Source organism: Notechis scutatus, chromosome 2 (genome assembly GCF_049901735.1).
Source record: "Notechis scutatus isolate UNSWTSFEM ecotype Mainland chromosome 2, rNotScu1.2, whole genome shotgun sequence".
In the NCBI taxonomy this organism is placed as follows: Eukaryota; Metazoa; Chordata; class Lepidosauria; order Squamata; family Elapidae; genus Notechis; species Notechis scutatus.
Window position 1 is genome coordinate 208923735 of NC_142010.1, and position 17865 is coordinate 208941599.

The window sequence follows — 17865 nt, forward strand, 5'->3', positions numbered from 1 at the left end:
CAATTTCACAAACAGGTTGGCCTCCCATCCCTAAGAGCAAAGTGAATCAACCGTAAATAGCCCCAATTCCTAATTTCCCCCTACCTTTGCTCAGTCTGAATTTATTGTCAGTGTTCTAGAATTATTTGCCATGCAAATAATAATTGGAGTTTTGGTGGAACAGTGGCTATAACCATAAATTGCCAAATCAGTAGCTGGGATTAGCAAATCCTATATCTGGACACGATATTATGATTATACAGTTTCTAGTCTGATGAACTACTCTGATGCCTTCTATGATGAATATGATTTTCCAAGATTTCTAGATTTATCTCTACATATGATTACCTATATGTTAAGTTTTTCAATGGAATCATGATAGCAACCTACCTTCGTTCGGCCAATACCAACACCCATGGCAAGAACTGTATATAGACTGTATCCCAGTAGGTCTAGTACAAGGTAGAACAACAGACTATGATTTAGTGAAAACACAGCCTATCTTTGTTTATGGGAAATCACTGCCAGAAGATTTAATCTGCATAGAGGCCGAATAAAGACTCCCTGGTAAACTATTACTTAATATGAAGCAGGATGGAGATCTATCAGATGTGCTGCTATATATTTATGAGATCCTGATGCTCCCTTTTTCAATTCAGTCAGTAATGACTGTTTCTAATGAAATGACTCAAAATCACATTCATCAATCCTTGCTGAATCTTAAATACTGATAATATAATTCAGTAAGCTGTTATAGTTTCCTAAAACGTTTATGCAGTCTTGTTCACTTTATTTGAATTTCACACCATTTTGCCCCATCTCTACAATCATTTTCATTCAGCAGCAAATGTTTTAATAGGCCTAAACTGTTGTAGAGTGGGATTAATACTTCCTAACAAATCCTTATTAAGATTAAATTAAAATTCAATATTTTTTCTTTTTTGTTATTGAAGTCAAGTTTAAAATTGAATCTTATTTAGTGCTTAATGCAAAATGTTACTTTAATCTAATTAGAAGTGCTTTCTTCAGCTTTTAAGTGATTGCTGAATATCCTTAAATCCCATACAGAGAATTTTTAATTATGTTAATCTTGAATAAATTCTTGAGTAAAATCAAGTATTTATCTAGTTTTGAGGTTTGCTAAATGCTCAATGGCTGCATTTATACTATTTTTCTGGCATCTAAGTAAAATGTGTATAGCTTATAATGTTAACCAAGCATTGAACTGGATCTTTCAGCTTCGTCTCGGATCAGTGATGCTCACCTGGCAGACATAATGATTGGCAAAGCAGTAGAGCATATGTTTGAGACAGAAGACGGCTCAAAAGATGAATGGAGGGGTATGGTTTTGGCTCAAGCACCTATAATGAAGACATGGTTTTATATCACCTATGAAAAGGATCCTGTCTTGTACATGTACCAGCTCTTAGATGACTACAAAGAAGGCGATCTCCGTATTATGCCTGATTCCAGTAAGTTGATCTGTACATAAAAATCAATTTAAAATTCTCAAAAGTGTTCTGGAATACAGGACTTTTGAGAATAAATTTTATCGCTAAAACAAAGAATAATTCTTGCGAGCAGATCTGAGAACTACACAAAGTGGAGAACAGAAAGGTTCTTCAACACAATTGTTGCACGTTTTGAATGTTCTGCAGTCAAAATGAATCTTTAGGCTTCTATGACAAATACTTAATTGGAAGGGAAGACGAGAGAATTGACTGCTGCAGTGGTAGTGTTCACATCTATGGCATATGAAATAATAATTATCTAGATTGTGTTTAAAGTTCTTAAATTTCTATTTTCCTTTTCCTTTATGGAATATAATGCTACCTTGTGTCCTATATTTACATCTAGCTATAGGAAAATTCAGATTCCACTATTTGGGAATAAGGAAAGATGAAGCTTGCAAAAAAAATCATGTAAATGAATGTAGTACTTATGTGTACAAGAGCCATTAAGGGGAAAAACAAAGGAGAGAACCATTAAAAGGGACTTGCAGAAAAATTTGCCTAGTCCAAGATAGAAAGAAGAGTAAGAAAGAAATTCAAGATAGTAAGATGGGATAAACTTGGTCAGGCTTTGAAGATTCTGTTTATTTGAACTTAGTATAATAAAGAGTTTTCCTGAAATAATATTTGTTTTGTGACCTGCCCTTAAAGGACTGATAAAAAACAATACTAGTGAGGCTGTGAATATCTTAAAGGGGGTGGGGCTTAAAGGGAGGCTGTTGGAAATAATGAGAAGGTATGGCAGCACTGTTACTGCAGTCAGCACCATTGAGCTAACCTGGCTGATCTTCAAAAAGCAAAGCAGTTAGACATAGTACTTTGCTGGGAGACCAACAGAAATTCTAGAGCTATAAACAAGATTGGGAAGATGAAAAATACTCCTAGAAGGTAATGACAAACCATTTCTACATCACTGCCAAAAAATAATACGGATGTACCAGTTAAGTCACCATGTGTTGTGAGCTTAATTTATAGGAGATTTTGTTCAGAGAAAAACAGTGTGTGACCTTACCCAGGATGGGAGAGAAAAGGCAGGAAGGATACAAGTTTTTTTTTGCAAAACTGACTGTGCTTTGTGTAATGGGAACACGTGAGAGGGGCTCTCCTGAAAGTGAAATACTGTAGGATTGAAAAGAAATGGGGACCAGGAGTCACTTTCAGGTTGTGGTCAGCTTCTGGAACAAGCCCTTGCAGTATCACCAGTTTGCCTTTGGTGATGCAGGTATTTATGATTTTTAATAACACAGTTGTTTGTAACTTAGTGCCAGCAACAGTTCTTCAAATTACCACAGTTCTCAAAAAAAAGTAGCCATGTTTTTATTGCAGACTTGTTTATAGCAATTTTGATGTTTTTATAGTATATGCATAATAATTGCAAAGTGAATGATTTTCTTTAGTAAGTGACTTCACCTTTTGTGATTTCTTAAAACAATGTTATGTTTTTGGATTTTTTCCATGACATGTCTTGACTCCAAGTGTACTTTCAAAGATAAGTCACTAGCATTTAACGTTCTATGTTTGCCATCCACTTCTGTGACTTAATTTCCAGTGGAATATTTCAGCTTGAAGAGAGCATGGTGGAAAGATACTCTTATTATTGCCTTCTCTTGCAACTGCATACAAATTTGCTTCCTTTATTGCAAAGCTTCCTATGGCTAAAAAAAGACTTATTCAAAGACTTCATTGTTTATTGTGTCAGTTTGAAGCTTAAAGAAAGAGATGGAAATATTAGACACACTGCAGTAACTTTTAGGCCTATTAAGTTTGATTAGAATATTTGTTAGGTTAAGAAATTACTGTTTGGGAATTGGTGAATCTTTCCAGCTCAGTTTATAGCTCAATTACTTTTTCTGTTTTTTTTCCCAGCATCCCATTTTTACATCAGCTTTCGGTCTTTCCTGGAAACATACATATCATTTTGTGCTTTTATTTATGAATTGCATTGCAAAATAAAAATGTGAGAATCCAGTGAAAGTATGCATGGATATATGTGTCTGAGGGAGAGAGAATTTCACATATATGCAGAGTAGATTGCCTCACCATCCTTGCTTGGGGTGTTGGGGAATCATGTACTCATTGTTTTTAAGCAGAAGCATCTACAAAGATCAAATGATTATTGGCACAATGAAACGAGGTGTTTGTTTTTTAAAGCATAGTCTACATTTAAAACATTCAGAACAGGTACGACAACTATTTTGTCACATACTTAGTATATACATAATCTTGAACTGGTAGTTTAATTTGTTTTGGTTTTCTTTTTTACTAAATAAGAATATTTTAAAAAATTAGACTGTAAAAGAACAAACATACAGCCTAAATACTTTTAACCATCAAAATAATAAATCTACCTAATCATTGCAAAAGATAATAATTATGGTCTTAGATGTTGGTCATGTTTGGGAGGCTGAACACTTTTTTTTTAGTATGGATGGAATAAGTTTATGCCCAAGAGAAGGAGAGTTTTATTACTGAGTTTGATTAAAATTTTGTGACTAACAACAATAATTTTAATGTATATTTTGGAGACGCATCAAAGTGAAAAATAGAAAGTACTGTAAGCATATACTTTCTTAGGGCATGAAAATTGCCTTTACTTTTATTAACAATAATATCTTGTGATAGTAGAATGATTATTACTACAAAAATATAATGTTATGTCATTTTATTTTAAAACATATGATTTGAAAATAGTAAGTTCCTATGTACTCTATGTCATACATGTTTATTGTATATTGTAATATCTTAATAGATTATTTGTCCATTAATGCTCCATTATTTTAGCATTTTAGACTTAGTAAGCATAGGTTGTTATTATTTAGCGTATGATGAAAACATGACAGAACAGAAGTAAACAATATACACAGTTTCTGTAATTATAAGTAAAACTTCCATGGGGATATGGCAGTGGCCTCATAACTGGATTTCTAATTCAGCTATCCAGACTATTGCATCTGGCATTACTTCATGTGGATTTTCTAGAGAACCACATAATTTACAGAATGGGTTATCTTGTACAATATGCTTAATAGTTTGCATATTAGCACCACAATCGCAACAAGAGGAATCTTTCCATTCCCACTGATACAGGGCAGAGGAACTTCTTCCAGTATCACACCTAATTATGTTCAATTTCAACCAGAAAAAGGTCAAAGCCAGGTGGTTTGGTAGAGGGATCGTTAATGGTCAGGCCATAAGAAGATACTTTTGGACCATTAAATGTATTAAATATATATATGAAATATTGATAATATCTTTCTGTAAAATAGTTTAAAACATTTTAATGTGTTATATATTATTAAGAACAAACTTTGAATGTGAAGTTGTTAGGTTTTTTTAAAATGAATTATGAACAACTAACAATAAAATTAACAAATATCACTTTTTATTTTCTATACTAGGCAATATTTTAATCTATATTAAATAAGAATTTGTTGGACTGTTGACCCTGAGTTTAAAGAGAAATAATGTTGACATTTGAAATTTTGGCTTATGCTTCATGAAGTAGAATATATTTACCCAGGTTACATAATTATTCATTTGAATAAGACATTACCTACTCAATCAATCCAATTAGTCATTGATAAAATTTTGAGAACATCCATTCTGTCTATGTATGCCATAAATGTATCTTTTGTTCTAAGGTGCTTGAAATGGATCTCTTGCAATAATATATTCCTGGTATTTTATTTTCATTTGTAAAGAAGCAACTTCTCTTTTGAAAAAAAAACATTTTGCCTTCTGCTTATCATTAGAAGTAAATAAATTGACAGTGGTAACATAGATAATTGTCATGAAGAAATGGACTTAAGAAGGATACATTATGATAAACGCTGTTGTGTCTTAATATAAACTTTGTCTTTTTAGACGATTCACCTCCAGCAGAGCGGGAACCTGGAGAAGTTGTAGACAGCCTAGTTGGAAAACAAGTGGAATATGCCAAAGAAGATGGCTCAAAAAGGACTGGCATGGTCATTCATCAAGTTGAAGCCAAACCCTCTGTCTATTTCATCAAGTTTGATGATGATTTCCATATTTATGTCTATGATTTGGTGAAGACATCCTAGATGCCACCAAGCAAACTTTTGCCAAACTTGTGGAACCTTCAATGTAAAATTTGTAGACACAGAAGACTTAACTGCTTTCCAGTTTATTTGAAAGCTTAGATGTCCCTGCGAACCCACAATCTCTGCCAGGAAAATTATTCCATTGTGAACTGTACAAATAGACTTTGATGTGAACATGACACATTTTATGTAGGGGAATTCCTTTTCTTAGAGGAAGTCTTGTTGGGGTGGGTGGGTATCTGGACAAAGTTAGGACAAAAAAACCAGCAGCTGCAAATTCAAGCTGTGTAAAAGAACCTAGCAATGTAATCATTAATATGATTTCTCCCCCTCCCCCAATTATAACTTTCCCTTGGCTTTTCACTTAACTTTTCAACTGCCAATGCAAGTGTAGCTTGATATTAAATTGCTTTCCTGTATGTAATATTAAGTTTTCTTGTATTAAACATATTACGTCCTTGTTTTGGGGGTTTGGGCAGAGATGATTAAAACTATTTTAAGCAGTGTTAAGGAGTGCCTAAACCAATTAATATCAGTGTCCTATGTTCCAGATACTATTACGCTTCTGTTATATGAGAATGTTGTACATTTTAATTACAGGATAATAGAATATGGTATACATATGATGCAGTTGATCAGAAAAATGCAGAGCAAGTGTTTATCAAATGTAGGACCTGGATAAAATTAAAGCAAGGATGCCTTCAGTTCTCAATATTGTTGTTGTAGGATTTTTTGTTAACTTTTAACAGAACCCAGGTGCTTGGTGCCGTAGCAGCTTAGTCATTCATGTTAACATTAAAGAATGCTACACAGCAACTATTGGGTGTCTATCAAATCTAGCAACTTAGATTCTTGTATGTGGACTAAAATCTGTTACATGTAATGACAAACCTCACAAGAGTCCTCATACATTAAAGGCTTGTCTTACCGAGAAAGAAAGTCATCTGTTGCCTTCTATTTTGATATACTGCATTCCTTCTTGTTTCCTTATCTTCTGCTAAAGAAGGCTTCTACCTTTTTTTCTCCTGGCCTTTCTTCTTTGGGTGAGTCCAGACAAGACGTGCAATTCCAACCTATTGTCGCCTTTTGTGCTGTACATTGTATTTGCTTGAGGTATGCTGTTTAATGTGAACTACATTAAAAAAAACATTAGGGCTCTGCATGCTAATGGTGCACTACCTAACGGAAGCTAGGCAGTCTCCATGGTTCAGCCATCTGCAGCCGAGGATGGATGTAAATAAGGCGCCTGCAGCTTCAGAATTCATTCTTGGGTCTTTTTTTTTTTTTTTTTTGTAAAGTGGTAGATTGGTGTGGCAACTTTTTAAACGAATCAGTGGAAAATATCATAACAGCAACCAAATTGAGGCGGGGCATTGCAGTGACTGAAGGACTGCTTTCAACCAAACCTCTTTGCTTAACTACAAGGCTGAGGAGTTTTAGAAAGTGTTGCTGATCAGCTTTTTGAGGTTAAGTTTACCTCTGGTGTGAGTATGCATATTAAACTCCATGCAGTTTAATCTTTTTTTTTTTTTAGTTTTGCCTGAATTCATATTGTAGCCTTAAGGCTTGTGCCTCATTACGTTCTTTAATGGTAATACTCACCGTATATAAATAGTATCCTAAAATTTCTTGACCATTGCTACTATTGCATTATGTCCAGTATTTCATCACAGGCAACCAAAGGCAAGCTGTTGTCTTTTCCATGAAGAGCTTTTCCAATGCAGTTTTTAAGCCCTGAGTACCTGAGTCATGATGTTCCTGTGTTCTTGAACAAAGTGAGCAGATTTGCGACCCAGTGTTTTTCATCCAGCAGATCTGTATGTTTTCTATTGACTCTTTAGAGTCCTGCATGTAAATCTCAAAGCTGAGCCTGGCTCCATGAGCCCAAGTTGATATTTGTGGCACAAGAATGAGTGTGTATTAAACATACACAAGAGAAACATGTAAATGTAGTACTTTGAATTGTGGGCTACATAAACTGAATCCAGAGTATATCTCAAGATACTTGCTAAGGATTAAGTAGAATGAAAAAATCATGTTCAAAGAGCTTGTGATGAGGTGATTTCTGCAAGTCTCTTAATAATACACCACATTCTGCCAGTTTAGAGTAATCTATATTCTGTATAAATTTTATGGGTTTTTAAGTGTCCACATTGTCTGCTTTTTTGATAGCTTAGACCACCTCTTTTCTGTTTTTGAGCTAGGGACTTAATTTTATACCCTGCCCATCTGTTTTGGGCTTCATTTTAGGCTCATATTTCAGATCTGCATGCAGTGCTTGTCACCCTGGTAACTAATGTTGGTCCCTTGCTCCAGGGATTCAGCATCGGTTTCCAAATTATCACAAGCTTGTGGTGGTACAAGCTATGGATCTGTGTATAAAAGTTACTGGCCTTTCTCCATTTACCTGCTGTAGTGTTGTATATTGTGTGTTTTATGTGATGTCAGGCTGCCCTGTAAAATTTTAAGACAAAACTTAAATGCAGACCATCCCTTTTTTGCATGCTTAGAAGGTAGAATGTTCAATGTAAGAAAGTTAAAGTTGCATGTTTAAAAAATGTTTAGGTTTTTTTATTTTGTTTTTCTTTTTTGTGAATTTGCTTATTGTGCTGTTTTAACGGTGGTAGTAGGATTAAATGCACTGGTGAGGCAAACATAGTGCCAACAGGAGGTAACTTTCCAGTTGTATGTGTCATGCAGCGTTTGAAGGGACCATGTACTTTGTTCAAAAAGAAATAAAAATTAGTTCAAATTAGTACTAGGCTTTTTTTGTGCCAAATCCTAAATTGTGATGAAATAGAATCACATTAGAAACCCAGGCAATAGTGCAAAAAGCTTTTTTTGCTGGATAATTTTTAACTTCCTTAAATTGGTGCATTTTAAAAATTAAGACTTCTCCATGGATATATTAATTGCAACCATTTCAAAGAACCAAAAAAATACAAAAATAAATGTGTGGTTCCTTGGAAATGCTGTGTTTTTTATATTTTTCATCATTAGTGCAATTTGGATGGTTCTTGCTATGTGTATAGTTCAAAGGTCTTCGTGTTCACATTTTAAAATTAGGTAAATGACTTCATCTCTAGAACTTGGTTTCATTTTCATTTTTTTAATGATGTAGACAGTTCCCTGTTCTCTGCATTTAGAAGTATAAACACTTTAAATCTTTAAATCTGTTACTTAATTCTGTAAGTAATTTTTATAATTATGATGTAACTCTATCCTTAAAACATTTAAAATAAACCCTTTATGTGCAACTTACGACTGTAAATCTTGTTCTCATAAGACAAATGTGATGTGTTCAAATTGAAGAGAAATCTCTTCCATTTTATAATTAAAATGAAATTTTAAAAAAAAATTACTCCATTTTGTAATTAAACTATTTTAGCAATGAAAAATTATTTATGCTGATAAATGCTGATAAATATTAGGCAATACGTTATTTTAAAAAGTCGATCAAAACACTAACCCATTTAAGTTAAATGCAATACGTCAGCAGTTGAGCTGCATTATTTAAATTGTTGAAACCAAACATCTGAAAAGATAAATGTTTCATTACTTTGTCCCTGCATTATAGTTAAACAATAAAAAGTTGTATACAAACATGTAGGCATCCTTCATGAAATTGTACGTTCAAGTGAATCCTCAAGTGGACAAAAGTTGATACATCTGGATGTACAAAGTTTAAATACTAATTTGCAGGTTCAAAAAAGTTGGAAACCACTTAACTCCTTTGTAACATCTTTGGCAGAAATAAAGGCTCCCAAATGTTTCTTGCAACCAGACATCTTGCTATTTGGATTTTTCCCCTCTTCCTTACAGAAATTCCTCTAATATCAAATTATTCTTAGGACCGCTTGCATGTACATGTATCAATCATATTCAAGCCTGGGGACTGTGAAGACTACACCAAAACCTTTCTCTCTCTACCTGTAAATGCTTCATGGTTGATTTGGAGGTATTTATGAAATTTAGCTATTGCTAAAAACAAATTGCACTCCAGGCAGCTTACAGAACATACAGAATAAAAATGCAATATGAAATAAGAACTATAGTAAGCTCCAAATAAATGCTCATTTAAATTAATATTACAGATATTCCTAGATTATTGATTAATTGAAACATCAAATTTCTTCTCAGCTTCAGATTCTTCACTGATACAAGACAAGATGTTCTTTTCACATTCTCTACTCTTTTTCTGTAAATAAATCTTAGGCACTGAAGTTGGAAGAAGGGTTTCTCTCCTGACAACTTTCTCTTGCAAATTATTTTTATACAAGTATTATGGGCTTATAGACAAATAGTAACCTTCCAGTTGGTCATTTGCAGTGATCTGGAATTCTGTTTTGCATATATGGCCAGTTTGCAGACATTTTTCTTGGACTTCAAACTAACATCCAGCATGTTCTACAAGCATTCTCTGTGGTAGCTCCCATTTCATAGAACATTTCCCTGCAGCTCCAATCTTGCATTAAGCAAGCAAGTAAAAATGATGCATGCCTTTAATTTATTACAGGCACTACAGCTACAGCTATTTTGATTTATTTTGTGCTGTCTTTAAAAAAAATTCTCTGTTGCATTATATACTCACCAGCCAGAATCTAGTGAGATTGGGGATATCTTAAAAATATTCCCAGATGAATTTGAGCATGTTTAAGATACATTTTCTTTACCTAGGGGGGATTCACTGAAACACTATCAGAGTGCCCACATTTTTGCATACAACTATTTAATAATGATCTAGAAGCTATTTTTTTAAATTTATGCCTGTATTGAATCCATAATCTGAGTGCAAATGTGAGAACAGCTGGGTGAATGACTATTGAATGCATTTTAAAGTGGCTTTTCTTTTAGGCCCAAGCCAAGAGACAAGTCAGTGAAATCCACTGGCATCCTATCCTTTTATTTGCTTACACCTAATGGCCAGAATCTTGCCAAACTAAAGTGATAATTGTCTAGGCCATTAGATATATCCTGGGAGATTCTAGGGTGCGGTTATCCCAAATTTCTTGTTCCCCCTCACCTTCCATTTTAGACTGCAGTTTTGATCCAGGTATCTTTCTAGGAAAAGCTCTTGAGTTAGCAATATTCCCCCCCCCCCCCCGCTGCTGCAGGTGCACATTCCATCACATCTTCAAAGGTATTAGGATTTACTAATATATTACTAATAGTACACATTGAAAGGTGGGACAGAACAGTTATGAAATGAATGCTTGAAAATTCAGTTTATTGGAATAGAGTGAATATGAAACATGTCAATGATCAGCAGATACACACAACTTGTGAGTGGAGAGCAAAAAGCGCATTGATGATACAAAGTAGATTCAATCAGGATTTGAGGGGTCTTAAACTATGTTCACCCTATTTTGGGATTATCAGGCATGATATTCTTCCGATTAAAATTGGAATTCCGATTTTTTTGGGAATCGCCCCCTCCTTTCCCCCCACCCCTTCTTCTCCTCCTTCCCCTCCCCTCGGAGGCCCCGAGTCAGGAGTTGCTGGCGCGACTCCGCGCGGCTCCAGTCCCGCGTTGCTTCAGGAAGGGAAAGGCAAAAGGAAGAGCCGCGGCGGCGCTTGCAACGGCAGCAGCGGCTCCTGGTTTTGCCTTTCCCTTCCCGAGGCAGCGGGACTGGAGCGCGTAGAGCTGCGCAGGCGGTAGCAACTCCTGACAGCCCCAGCCGGATACCTGAGCGGAGCCGGGCGGTGCGGCGGAGGCCGCTGAGCGGCAGGAAAGGGAGCTGGGCCAGCCACAGACCAGCCTCCGTGCAACACGCCGCTGCCCGGCCCTGGCGAGGAAGGCAGCGGGCGCTCCCCAGGCACGCGGCGGGGGTCTCTTGGCTGGCTCCGATTTTTTTTTCAGAGCGGAAAATCATGCCTGGATTATATTTTTCAAGTATAATCTGACTTCAAAATAGCATTAAACTATGACTTCAAAATAGCATTAAACTATGTCATTGGTATTTAGCCTGTGTAGCAAAAGTTAGGCCATCAAAAAGAGACTTGAGGGCCAGAATGGCCACACTCACGTAACTTTTTGACATTGACCAAAACTGTCCTTTCTTTGAAATAGAATGTATTTTCATTGAATGAGTTTGATACTGGTGTGTGCTATGAAGCTCAGAAACTAAAAAACTAAGATTATTTTTTTTTTTTTTTTTTTTTTTTTGAGAAAGTGAAACTGGAACTTCACGGATAACTTGTGTTAAAAAGAATTCAAAAATTAATTGTATATATGAGTTGATTTCCAGTAATTACATTTCCCTGCCACTTTATTCAAAATTCTTATATTCAACCTTTCTGTCAGTGCTACTCAACATTTCTCATGAAACAACAAAACAATCTCTCTTTAGCAACCAGTAAAATTATGAAATTAAATTTTTTCATAAAACAACACAATAAGCAGGGTCTATCAAATAAATGTTTGGCTTATATAGAATAAAGGGAGTAAAAAGGATCCTAAGGATGGCTATGGGAACCGAAAGGCTTTTTACTATTTCCAAATCAAATGTGATTCTGATGGATCTACGCAGTGTTTCTGTATGCAGTATTATTAAATCCCCTTTTCCAAACAGTTAAGAACTGGGAAGGAAACTTAAAGTACTATAAGGTTTTTAAAACAGACTGTTACATATTTACTGCAAGAAGGCAATAATAAATGGCCCTCATGTTTTGAAGAATGATATAACAAAAAAATCTGATAGCCTGTTCTAGATTGGAGATATACCCTGTTTATGATTGTATTGTAAAGTAGGGTTTGAGTAGAGGCCTTCATCAGGGGCTTGGTTAAAAGGTCATTCCACTTCAGCTATTTGTTTGCAGGAAAATAAGACATTAAGTCTAACTATCAAGAATCAAGTTTAATTCAATATGCTTGCTTCCATATTTGGCAATTCCTTGTCTGCCCACTATATATCCAAAAGAAAAAAAGCGGGAAAGATGGGCTTGTTGCAAAGTAACTAAGTCCCCCTCACTCAATATTTCCCCAAGGTTTACCTCCTTGGAAAGACACAAATGATTATCAACAAAATTCCTCAACCAATTCTCTGATGGGCATAAAACTTAGGAAAGACTGTTATGCTTTATACAGATTTGTGTAATTTTAAAGATGTTTTGAATTTTAAAAGTTGTTTTGAGGAACAACATTTGCATATGGCACAGAAACCCATACATGTACATTTCCAATGAATAAAGTATTCCTTTATCGGCCATTTCCCTTTAAAACTGTAACAGAATGAGACACACTCAAACCTTGGGTCAGAAATATTCTAAACCAAATATTCCGGTTGGCTGAGGAATTCTTGGAGTTGAAGTCCACATGTAAAGTTGCCAAGATTGAAAAACAGTGTTCTAAACTGCCTCTCAGAGAGTTTGACTTTTAAAGAAGAAAGAACGTTGAAAGGTTTGAAATGAATAACAGTTATTATGAAAGGGAGAAGAATATAGTTCTCTGGAACTGCACTAAATGGCAGGTGGTGGAATTGATTGGGTTCAGATGAGGGGAAGATTATGAGGTGGCTTTAAATCAAAGGCAGTCTGACAATGGGAATTGTGGATTACTTTGGACAGAAATAACGGACAAATTCACAAATTTCATTTCCTGTGTGGGAAGCTGAATTACGCTCTAGATTTCAAACTGCTGGAATCCAACTTCCCAAAATGAAAAAAAATTGTGTAAATTTGGAATTATGAATAATTATACTGACATTAGATTGGGCAAGAAACACCATTTTTAATCATTATAGTTTAAACTAGTATCACAGAATAGGCTAGAAGCAGTTCTATTAGCAAAAATGCCACAAAACTTTGACAATATTCCCACTTTTCTTCTGCAAAGGTTTCCCAAATATTACGGACAGTAAAATTCAAAATTTCTTAAGAAAACAATTATTAATGGCAAGTTAATTTTTGCAGACAGGGAACTTTTAAAGAAAAAGAAAAAAGAAAATAAAGAATTCTGGGTTTGGGGAAACATACCTTAGATCAGAGGTCACCAACCTTTTGAACCTCAGGGACCACTAAACTCAATTTTAAATCCCGCAGACCACTAATATGAATTTTGACTGATGGTGGCTTGCTGATATTGGGGGGGGGGAGAGAGAGATCCAATCTAACCTCAGAGGGCTGGCGGTGATTCTCTCTTTCTCACATACACACACACAAAAACAAAAACACACATACGCACAGAGGTCCTTCACACCCCCTCATCCCCTCTAAGGCAACCACATTCCTAACCTGCTTTTCAGCTCCATTCTCAGGGAGAGAGAGACAGAGACAGAGACAGGTGGTATCCTGTGATCCCAAATAAAGAACAATCAATCGGTAGGAGGTGGGGAATTTTCCTGCAGATTTTGGAGATTTTCCCAGGGTCTCTGCTGCTTCTGCTTTTGGCTGCACGCAAGGAAAGCAGCAGAAGTCTTTCTTTCTCTCTCCCAAACTACGCCAGAAATGAGTCTTTGGGACCCTGTAAGGCATCCTGCTCCAAGAGGCTGTGCCATTCTGGCAGAGTTTGGGAAGAAAGGCTTCTGCTGCTTTCCTTGCATGAAGCCAAAAGTCTCTTCTCTCTCCACCCCCCTGAGAATGGAGCTGGAGACGGTAAAGAATGGTCGATCGGTAGGAAAACAGGGTGGGGAATTGTCCTGCAGACTTTTTTTGGAATTTTCCCAAGGTCTCTGCTTTTTCTGCAGAGACCCTGAGAAAATCCCCAAAAAAGTCTGCATGAAAATTCCCCACCCTGTTTTCCTACCGATCGATCATTATTTACTGTCTCCAGCTCCATTCTCAGGGGGAGAAAGAGAAAGGCTTTTGGCTTAATGTAAGGAAAGCAGCGGAAGCAGCAGAAGTCTTTCTTCCCAAACTCCGCCAGAATGGCACAGCCTCTTGAAGAAGGATGCCTTGCAGGGTCCCAAAGATTCATTTCTGGTGGAGTTTGGGGGAGAGAAAGAAAGACTTCTGCTGCTTTCCTTGCATGCAGCCAAAAACAGAAGAAGAAGCGGAATGGAGCAGCCTGGTGGCTAGGTGAGGCACATGGGGCAAGTGGGGCAAGTTCCCCTCTCTGCCCTTTCCCCCCTCCCCTCACTACCTTGTGTTGTTTGCAATGCAAGCGACACAAACCTTGTGTTCCTGCGGCCCATGTGAGCAGCGCAGCTTATGTTCCTGCACAGCCTAGATTAATTGATTTGGGGGTGACATTTCTCTGCGGACCACCAAATTTTCCCACAGACCACCAGTGGTCTGCAGCCCAGCGGTTGGTGACAACTGCCTTAGATGACAATCTAGTGGTTGCTTAACAGCAAGTAAACCTAGATTGGGGCTATAGATTTCTCTCATAAGTCTTTTTGAATTCAAGTGAGAATTTTAAGTAGAAACATGTTCATATTTCAGTGAACCTGAGTCTTTATAGCTGTTCCTTTTCAGTTCCTACTCCTACTTGTTGTTAGCCAATAATAATATAATAGTATTGTGCTAATATGTATTTTTTACATTATTTAATCAAGGGAAATTCCAAAACTCTATGAACATGGCAAACGGTTGGGATTTTTTAAAGAGAATGTTGGACTATTTTCAACTTTCTAAGGGGATCTTATTATCAAAGAAATGTGGAGTGTATGTCCTCGGAAGATGCCATTCAATTTTATCTTCTGCCTTCTCAAGTATTTAGAAATAATATGTCAAAATACATTTAAAATGCAGCATAGAAATAACATGTTGTCAACCATTCTACTAGCAATTTTCAAATGTGAATATTTGGAAAGAATTCGGTGTTATATTGCTTCATTATACTACAAAACCTGTTCACCAAACTACATAAAAAGAACAGAATTTTGGAAATGTAATAAACTGTTAACCATGTTTTCAACAATCCTTTGGGCTTAATGGCTTTTAACAAAACCAATGATTCATTACAGTAAGAACACTGGATCTGCTCCCCTATCGAAAGTATATTTTTGAGTTCAAACTGGATTTTGAAAACCTCTGTTATGTAGGAGTCAAAGTTATGTTTACCAGTTTTACACTACGGAACAGAAAATATGATCTCAGTCTCAAGCTAAAGTTAATTTGTTCCCTAGAGAGACTATTAGGAACTCTGGATAAATAGAGGTCTGATAATAAAACTTGTAGAGGTTTACTTAACCAGCGACAGATAAAATAAATATTAAAAATGCCTTAATAGACCCAAATAAATAGCATCTCCATCAAGAGCTTATAAATGTCTCAAACTGTTATTGTTTCATTGTGTATCTTGCTTATCTGCCTAGAGAGTATTCAAAGTGAGTACTAATAAAAAGCATGACTAGTAAACATATTTTAACTGTTGATCAGATTTTAAACTGGGGATTGAGTGCAATTCTCATAGAAGCATATTCTGTACCTGCAAACAACACAAAAGAAGATCCCATGGAATTGGCAAATATACTTTGGAAAATGGGTATCTTCAAGACACTTACTTTTTTCAGGTCTTAATATCCAAAGAGATTCATATTGATACATCCTTAAGTTAAAAAAAGCAGTATAGATGATCCTTTCTTAATGATAGTATTGGAACAGGAATTTGTGTTGCTAAACAATGCAGCCATAAAGTGCAATGCCACATGACTACATGCCTTAGTCATGGGAATCATTGTACTCACCAATATTAAGTGAGGATCATGAATTGTAAAACAAGAACCACATGTGATTGCAACATAAAACTTCCCGCTAGGTTCAATGGGGTCAATTCAAAGTCAATGGGGAAGCCAGCAGGAAGTCAAAAGGAAGCTAGGAGGCTCGCAAACAAGCCAATGGGAAGATGAACATTGTGGAGTATGGCTGAGAAATGCTGCCTCACAAATGTGTATGGGTGGAGGGTAGGTGCCCTAGAGCAGGGGTCCCCAACCGCCGGTCCGCGGAACAAGTCTTACCGGGCCGCTGGTTGCTGGGCGCCGCCATCTTTTTTTGGTAAAAAAGTGCTTCCGGTGAGCTTTTCCGGGTAGAAAGCTCACCGGAGCACTTTTTCATCAAAAAGATGGCGGCGCTCAGCTCGTGAGCTTTTCCGGGTAGAAAGCCATTTCTACCGAAAAAGCTCACCGGAGCACTGGCGCCGTCATCTTTTTCGTCAAAAAGATGGCGGCGCCCAGTTAATGCTCGGTACCGGGCCGCGGCGCCCAGCTGATGCCGGTACCGGGCCGCGGCGTCAAAAAGGTTGGGGATCACTGCCCTAGAGGGCAGGAAGGCTTGCAGGTGGCTCTTGTAGCCAAGTGCAAGTGCAGTTACATAGGTGTGGGGTATGTGCTCCAAACATATACAGGAAAATGGTGAGAGTGGGAGTGACTTACAGGAGCAACTTGCAGTCTTCCATGCTGGCTTCCAATTACATTGGAAGTGCAAGCCAATTGCCAAACGTCCAGATTGTGATCATGTGACTGTGGGAGTTCTGGGAAGTCTGAAACTTCAAGGACTAGTCATAAATATCACTCACTCGGCACCATTGTAACTTTGAAAAGTTGTTGAAAGTAGTTGTTCACTGAGGATATGGATGGGTAATAAGTTTTCAAGGTAGCTAAAGCATTGCTGGGAAATTTGCACAGTAATACTTTCAAAACTGTATTATTTGAGATTCTTTTACCTTTGAATTCTTACTGTCAGCTACACATGTATGCGCAGGCACTATGGCATATATACATCCAGAGATGATAAATGTAAAGATTGCCAAAAATACAGTCAATGCTGGCTCAAGATCTTTATGTGAGAAGCTCCTGAAAGATACAATTATTTTAGAATGAAATGAATTAAACATGGCATCACCATGACACAACCTATCAAATGACAATATCTGGTTTGTTATTATCAAGTTCCTAACAGAGCTTAAAATACAGAGCATTACACCTGATTCATGGCAGCTGCTTCATGGTTTTCATCAGCATCTAATTAAAGTGACTCTCAATCTTTATAAATTATCCATTTGAGGGAAAACAAGCAAATATGCATTACAGGTTAAATACTGATCCAATAAGTTCTCTGTGCTAAAGACAATTTCATGGAAAAAAAAACTATGGTCACTAAGAGTCAATTCTGACTTGATAGCACATAATCAATCAAAGACAGTGTTTAAGATATGAAGTGAGAATAAGATTTTGGTGTATTTCTGCTACAGCTTTACATCAAGTGCGAGCAATCCCCTGGGACCTCCCTTCTGTCCATCAGTCTTCCTGTCTCTTCTGACTTTTTAATAAAAAATTACATAGGAAAATGAATGGTGCAAGGCACTATCTCCAGAATCGTATTTCTTTTAAGGAATCTCTTTGAACCTACAGAAGTCCCAGCTAGGATGGTAG

General features: G+C 36.7%; 1 protein-coding gene across 9 annotated transcripts in view; it reads left to right on the forward strand.

Annotated features, from left to right (window-relative positions):
* Positions 1-8811, forward strand: part of SPIN1 (spindlin 1) — a 48528-nt gene extending 39717 nt beyond the window's left edge. For all 9 annotated transcript variants that reach the window (XM_087957953.1, XM_087957952.1, XM_087957954.1 and 6 more), the window contains 2 exons: positions 1218-1451; positions 5355-8811. In XM_087957953.1, coding sequence (XP_087814079.1) covers positions 1218-1451; positions 5355-5554 — 434 coding nt within the window. In that variant the 3' untranslated portion in view covers positions 5555-8811. The remainder of the gene's footprint in view (positions 1-1217; positions 1452-5354) is intronic.
* Positions 8812-17865: the final 9054 nt, after the last annotated feature.